Source organism: Etheostoma cragini, chromosome 6 (assembly GCF_013103735.1).
Source record: "Etheostoma cragini isolate CJK2018 chromosome 6, CSU_Ecrag_1.0, whole genome shotgun sequence".
NCBI lineage: Eukaryota > Metazoa > Chordata > Actinopteri > Perciformes > Percidae > Etheostoma > Etheostoma cragini.
In genome coordinates, this window is record NC_048412.1 from 11140310 (window position 1) to 11148593 (window position 8284).

The window sequence follows — 8284 nt, forward strand, 5'->3', positions numbered from 1 at the left end:
ACTGCTCATTGCCGTCTGCGTCTCTTTTCTTGCTTGACCGTGTTTATTTAATGAGGTAAAGTGTCCTGAACCTGACATTTTCTGGTGCCGAAACCCGGGCACGGATATCTTTATTCTACTTTCGTGCAACAGGCCCCCGGATGTGCACAAATATTGATAAAAAAATTATTTTATTTATTTCAAAATGGCCCGCCAGTGTCTATGATCAGAACTTCGCCCCTGGCAACGGCCTGTCATACCTAGCAACGGTCTGTTATACAGAAAAAGCAGACTAATACATAGATTAGTCATATTTAGACTGCATCTTGTCAATTTAAAAATAATTTGGTAACTTAGTTTAAATAAGGGCACAGCCAACTTATGGTATTGATCAGGAGGTCAGGACACTAAGCCATCGCTGTAGGGTTGTGCAGCAGTAACTCAAATGGCTCCTTTGTGTGACGTTCAATTTTGTTATTTAACTCCAATAAAGCACAAGTAGACTTTATTTTTCACAATTTGGGTTTTTTCCGTCAGATGGTTTATAGATTTCAATATTTCCGACCTTCCTTAAAGGCAGCTTCATGGAGAAAGAAAAGAGACAGAGGGACTGTGCTTTGTTCTTGCAGGGAACTGTCGGGTGTTACACAAACTCCGGGGCAGTTCAGTGCTTTTGTTTTGTTGTTCACCCTTCTTGCATTTCTCCCAAAGTTAAATCTGTCTCAAATTTATTACATGATTAAAGTAAAAAAACTAAAGAAAAAACAAATATTCAAAACCCAAAATTTAAAATCGAATACCTACCCTACAAACAAATATCTGAATATTTGAATATTCTCATCCAACTCTAGTATTTACAAGATACTTGTAGGCTGTATCCTGTCAGTCTGAAAAATATAAAAACTTTAATCTCTATGCATGTTAATTGAATGATAATACTAATTTTCATTTTATAATAATTGAATGATAATACTAATTTTTTCATTTATTGGCAGCACATAGACATTATTCAAAGCTTCTCAATAGTGACTGCATGAAGAGATGTCAGTCACATTCATTTTATTAAGACCTTAAGTAGGTTCTCTGGTCTCACTAGTGGTAAATGAGATTAAAGTATACTGTATATGCTATATACTAAGGTGGAGCAATGTTAGAATATGAATGAGTAATTTCTTTAATCTGTAATATGACAGAAAGCCCCTAAAAACACAAACCACAATGCCAGTCAACACTAATGCCTCTTCAGATAAGTGTTAATTAGCATGGCTAAGATGCAGCCCTCAGACAACATAATGACATAATGGCCTTACATTTCTAGTCAGCATAAGAAAGGAATGAATGGACTGGCATGGGAATCAGTGCATCTTTAGCTACCGCTTTGTGATAGATGCAGCCACACTAGTCATCTGTCTTGCCAAGTTCTGTTGAATGAGTACTGCTTTCAAGTGATGAAGACCTAATGTACTGTGCTGCTTTCAATGAGCCTTGTTGCAGAACACATAGCTGTAGCAATTAGGTTGCTACTGTTTGCTGTCTGCGGCCACAGAATGTAATATACTTGGCAAACAAGTATATAGTCCTAGGGGTGAGCAAGGAATACTCTGTATATTTATGTGTTAAAAGTTGTGCTGACTGCACCAGTGTGACTAATATATGATCAGTTTTTGGCTAGTTTCTAACCAAACAGTGATAATATTCCATGTTGCGGCGTTCATGCCAGGGAATTACAAGTACTGGCCCTTTTTTTACTAAACATGGTGGAAGGGTGTACTATGGGCCACGTATGAAACCATTACATTTTTGGAGAGGATCAGAATAACAGCAGACTGATCTCATGAAATGGTGCATGTAGGACACGCCAATTCGTATGCCATTATTGGCATGTTGTCAAGAAGCATACTCGTGTTTTTAGCATGTTTATCAACGCCGTTTGGCCTCCCTTGACTTAAGTCACCTTGCAATAGGATGAAAATTGACTCTGTAGCGTAAAAACACAGGACCTTCACGTTTCCTAAACTCAACCATCGCTTTCTTCTCGCAATAAGATGGAAAGTGGTGATAACACAGAAAGTGGCAATAACACAGCATGGGGTGTGTATGTTTATGTCTGCTGTATATAACGTAGACATACACACAGATAGCTCAAAATACGTACAGATAACACGCCACTTGTTAAAAGAAAGTTGGCATGTATGTTTACGCAAAGTCATGATGTCATGTTGACAGGGCAGACACACAAATTAGTTTTCACTTTCGTTACTGTGAGACAGGGCATTGGGTGGGTTTTCTGTAGTTTCGGAATAATGGGAAAATGAGTTCCAGCCTGGAAAAATTCACACTGCATTAACATTGTGAGTTAAGGCATGCCTTGTCAGAGGTCTGCGCTCTCCAAGTGCCCTTCTAGTGTTGAAATACCGGTATGTAATCAGCTTTCAGTCACATGCTGTAGTAGCCATCAAGTCAAATGGTGTACTTTAAATTTAGCTCTTCTATCAGAAAGCATGAAAAAACATAAGAATTACAGCCTTTGCAGCTTTATGCCTCTGCCAACCAGTCAAGCTGCAGTTTAAATTCATGTCTGTCCAGGCTCATATTGTATGTAATTAAGACCTTAAAAGGAATTGATTCTAAAGTATTAACTGCATTTTGGGGCAAAATGTGGATGCCTCACACACATCTTCAACCCAACAGCAGCACAGAAAATCTTTACAAATTGTCACAGTTTCAAGGTGGCCACCCAAGACTAATGTGACCAATTCAGTATCAGATAAATTGGGAAATATGGAGACAATCTGCCCCTCTGTTGCTGAGCTATGGCGTTGAACAATTTTAAACTGTTTTTGCAGAACAGAATGTTACAGTGAAGTTGACTTTTGACCTTTTGGATATAAAATGTCATTACTTCCATCAGTTGATTCTATTATAAATTTGTGTAAAATGTTGTCAGAATTAGTGACTACTAGAATACTTTTGTTTTGGCCAATAACTAAGTTTTTTTGTGAAGTCATACCGTATACATACTGGGAACTATTATACAACACGTAAATAGGAAAATGTTGGCGTTATTTTGTCACTTATTGGGAGCAGTAGGCTAGTTGGAGCCAGTTACCTCCAGGATCTGTGGTAAGATAGGGTAGCGGTGGGTGCGTCAGACAGAGTTACAACACGCACAGAGATGAGAAGGATGTGTATGGACTTGTCTACCTCTGGGGGATACAGTGAATAAGCTAAAGTCCCAATAAGTTGGCGTGTTCCTTGAAGTAGCTAAACCTCTCCTAAAACTGCCAAATAAAAACAGTAGAAAAAAACAAATCACAGAATGTGCCACCTGGTACTCCACAACAGATGCATTCACTGTATTTACTAATGCATCTTACCTGATCCCACGGACAGATGATCCCGCCAGAAAACATAAAAAGGTAACCCATGGTAACCAAGCAGGCCCAGATAACCAGGGAGAATACGCGTAGAAGCTTCTTGAAGATGGACTCAATGCAGACAAGTACAAAAACAGCCAGGAAGATAGCCAGCGCCGTGGGCACCGTAATTACAAAGGCCACGTGATCCTCAATGTTCTGAAAAAACACAAAATAATACAATTAAGACCACATGTGAGGGACAGTAAAGCACGTTAGACAATTTAAAAAGAGAAAGGAACTATATGTTGCTAATTCATTAGACAAAGGAGGAATGATTATTTAGAAGAGAAAACTAGGTTAGCTGAGCAAAATTACTTCTCAAGAGGGGAAACTGCCTGTGTTATAAAAAGCCACTGCTCTAGCCCTGTCTTTCCTCTTTAGTGTCCTAAAAATACAAACAACTAAGGCAAACATGACTCACCCAGAAAAGCAGATTATAAAAGCTTCTCTCCCAATTATTCACTTTTGTTTTATCACAACAAGGTGTCACTACTAATACCCCTTTCACACCTATATGGCTCAATCAGGGTTATACCCAGGTTGACTGTGTGTTACAATGGGGTAACCCCCCACAATCTACTTGGCTTTGTGACCCATGTAGCGAGGGTCGATTTCAATGAGAATTGCAAACAACCTACAGCCGGGGCGAGACAAATTACTTGAGTGGTTGGAAATTACAGTTGGGCCGTTGTAACAAGTTGCAGCACACTTTGGGAAAAACATAAATTTGGTCTCACTGTGCTTTACGCTGGGTTTTCACCATAGACTGTATAAAACGAGGATTTTCAAAGGCAGCATTAGCAACAGCAGAGCAGAGAGGTTCAATTCATTTCCTAACAGTCCGCTTGCAGTTGGTGCCCAAATGTACACTAGTCTGCCTTTTGCATTGCGATAGTGGTGTTTTGAACCCCTGCCTTAGAATTAAGTTTTGTTTCATTTTCTCTGCACCGCCACTCCTACCCCTCTCTCTGGCATGAGACACCCCTTTGCAGACTCCAGTTCAGTGAGGCTGCTGCAGTAGCGTGAATCTCTATTCCTTTTTTTATTTTTAAATGTGTTGCAAAGCCGCCAGGAAAGCCTAACTTTACTTTTAATGAAATCTCACAAAGACAAATGTTCTCCCCTCATCTTTAAATAGACAAAATTGATACTAGTGTAAGCCATCTACCTTACAAGCTACTGCACTAAATATGCAAAGGAGAAATCAGTGTGCACTAAATCCGACTAAAGTGTTTTTTTTAAGCCACTGCGGTGTTAACAGTTTCTCATGTAACTACATGCCAATGACAGTACACTATGGCCAGCTTCGGTAGTCTGAGTGTACCATGGGCCACGTTTGATATCATTACATTTTGGAGGGGATCAGAATCACAGCAGACTGATCTCATGAAATGGCATATATTCATATATGACACAGGTGTCAACTGCTACAGTGGGCTCGAACGTTTTGGCCCCCCAAGTAAAAAGTTTTGCTAATGTGCATAAAGAAGCCAAGAAAAGATGGAAAAATCTCCAAAAGGCATCAAATGACAGATTAGACAGTTGTATAATATGTCACAAAAAGTTAGATTTTATTTCCATCCTTTACACTTTCAAAATAACAGAAAACAAAACAAAAAATGGCGTCTGCAAAAGCCCCAGCTTCTACTATTGAAACACCAGAGATTCCAGGAAGCGCACTGGCCAATCAGAGCAGACTGAGCTTTTTCGGAAGGAGGGCTTAAAGAGACAGGCGCTCCTACAGAGCGTCTCATACAGTGGGCAAATAGAGGTGCAGCAGCCAAGGGCAGTTTAAAAAAGGAAAAAGTTTAACATTAAAACCATGTAAACATGTTCTAGTACAAACACAAAATATAAGTATTATCCTGAAAATGCTAAATAATAAAAATGTCTTTCGAATGGCTGTGAAAGATATTTTTTGCTTAAGCTTGTCTTTAAACATAAAGCTTTGTATGTGTAGTATAGCCCTAAAGACTGTTTTGCCTGTCAACTCATTAAAAAAAAAAAACATACCACCCATTCCGTTATTGCACATTATCTCTATGAGCAAAGTATTTACTTTCCTACAGAGCACAATTTGGCACAGCTCCTATATGTCTGAATTACAGTAAACCAGCTTATCTCTACAGAGTAATATTTTGGTGGGGATAGGATTAAGACTGAGAAAACAGAAAAAGGTAAAACACATGAGGGTAAAATGATGTCAAAGAAAACATACTGAAAGGATAAACTAAATTATTTATATATTCGGTTATAATTAAGACTAATCAGACTTTTGGAACTCCATATATAGTGTGTTGTGTTTTGTAGAATATTTAAAAAATATTTACGTCTTTACCGTTTAGAATGCTACTTTAGAATGGTTTTACCCAGATATAATAGTCAATATATTTTTTAATAGAGCCTGAAATAGATACAAATACATGTAATACATATAGAATCCCACTCTTATAAAATCGGATCATAACAAATGATTGAGAACCACATTGTGAAAAATTATCAAGTATAGACTGTACTTTACTATAGTATGGGCAAACACATTAGGTTAAAATATTTCAATACGGCTAAATATACAGCCAGGGAATAACATCCTCTTTTCTGTACATAATTATAAAAGTGGAAAAATGTTTACACTGAGAGAACATTCTGTGCAGTTGGAAAAAACACTAAAAAGCCCCTAGTCTTAACCAGTAGCAAAGTCAAAGCCAGATCTATAATTTATTTGCTGCTGCCATTCTGAAATCCACTTAGATCTAAAAGTTCTAATAAAAATTTCAGGAGTTTCTTTAAAGTGGATGTGGGAGGATAGCACAGTGAAATGACTTGTTTGTGCTGCCTGCCCTTGCCAGGTTTTATTTCATCATTGCTTTTCCAGTTATGTGACAGGGGATAGAAAAGGGTCAGCATATGTGGACATATGTGTCACATCCCTACTAGCACATTTGGCTGTGTACATAAGCTTTGTGCCATACTGATATTGGCTGAATGGTGACTCCAAGTTCAGTTAGGAATTTGCTGAATCTTGTTCACTAAAAAGCCACGCTGTATTCCTATCCATAACTTGATAGCTTTGTTCATTCTCACATTCATTCTTGATTTGCATTTTTTAAATATCAATCATGTAAATTGCACTGTATAATACAAATGGATTGTTTTTAAAACCTCCTTTAAACTGTGTCATTCATGCTGTTATATTAAAATGGAACAATATGTTTTGTATTCATTGCAGATAGGGCTGCACGATTATGGCCAAAATGATGATCACGATTATTTTGAGCAAAATTTTGATCACGATTATTCTCACGATTATTTGTTGATTTTAAACCAAAACAAATGTTATCGTCACATAGGCTATTTATAACTGCGAGAGGGAGTGTGATGGACGCTACTCACAAAGAGACGGCTGATCATTATGAATGGGTCCAGCACGGCTTCGAACGGCGGATACACACCTAGTGTGTATGAAATGTCTGTATCGTCACTGCGCTGCATTTTTATGAACTATGATATTTTGGCCATGGGTCACATCTCTGGCCCAGGTCCAAGTCCTGGTCCAGGTCCAGTAGCTCAGTCTCACAGGCTTTTACTCTACCTACTAAAGTTAGTTGCATTCAATAACTTCTGTGTTCTTTGCTGTGGCCACCGCGATAGCAGAGTTACCCGCGGAAACACTGGTACAAATACAGGTTTGCCCCTCACACTTAACAATACACAGCTATGTTAATAACAATTAAAACTGTAGACAAATGTCAGAAGTGTGGACCGTCGGCCGCTGTGTGGCGGGGCTGCATGGAGAGTAAGAGGAGAGAGCAGAGGAGAGATCCAACATAGGTACGGCTTTGCAGACAAAATGGGTCATGTAACGCAAAATTAAACCTAGGGCTGTCAAAAATAGCGCGTTAACGACGTTAATTAGTTGTTTGTTGTTAATTACGTCAATTTTTTTAACGCATTTCACGCATGCGCAGTGTGACAAATTATTCAGGTCAGGAAAGTGGTTGGGAGCTAGAGGCGAGATGGAGCAAGGTGAGCAAAGTGGGCCTATTGACGGATTCAAATATAAAAAGAATGATGATGGTTCAGTTAACAAGTACAAGGTTATTTGCAAGATTTGTAACGAGGAGTTTCAATTTCACCGGAGCTGTTCAAGCTCGAGGTACCATGTCAACGCCAAACATGCGTTTGCTGGGCCGTCAGGTTTGCGCCGGACAACGCTGAATGTTCGCAGGCCATTAACAAAATCAACCTCAGATAATTTGACCAACACAATAGCAAAATGGATTGCAAAGGATTGTAGACCCATTAGCATTGTAGAAGACTCAGGTTTCCTTGATGTTTTGCAAGTGGCGTCTCAAGACTCATCCTATAAGCCACAGTTATGACGAAAATCCACGAGCTCTATGAAAACGAAAAAGAAAAAAAGAAAGAGGTCTTGGCTCAAGGGACTGACAGTGCACATAATATTAAAATTATGTATCTGTGTCCTGTTATTTATCTTTTGGTATGCATTTCAGAAAAAAATGGTTAGGATTCAGGTGTAATTGCAAATAGTGATTAATCCTGATTAATCCACTGAAAATTCTGATTAATTTGATTAAAAATTTTAATCATTTGACAGCCCTAATTAAACCATATCCATATAAACATTGCAGCGGATGCGATGACATAAGCAACGGTGCGTCCTTGAGGAGCTAACAGACACTAACTAGCCCCGACTAGCTCTAGTCACTGCTGTTGTCTGAAAAACAACAGACGGGACAAAATGTTGCGTTCACTGGTAAACAATTAAACCTTGAGACCAACGTATGACCGACTGCTATCTGTTGAGTTTTCCTCCCGTTACTCTGTCCTCTGTGACTGTCTACATCTAGAAACTAAGCTGCACG

General features: G+C 38.7%; 1 protein-coding gene across 2 annotated transcripts in view; it reads right to left on the bottom strand.

Moving 5' to 3' along the window:
* The window catches only part of adcy2a (adenylate cyclase 2a), a 71702-nt gene that overhangs the window by 56196 nt on the left and 7222 nt on the right, over positions 1–8284 (bottom strand). For both annotated transcript variants that reach the window (XM_034874428.1, XM_034874427.1), the window contains exon 2: positions 3357–3554. In XM_034874428.1, coding sequence (XP_034730319.1) covers positions 3357–3554 — 198 coding nt within the window. The remainder of the gene's footprint in view (positions 1–3356; positions 3555–8284) is intronic.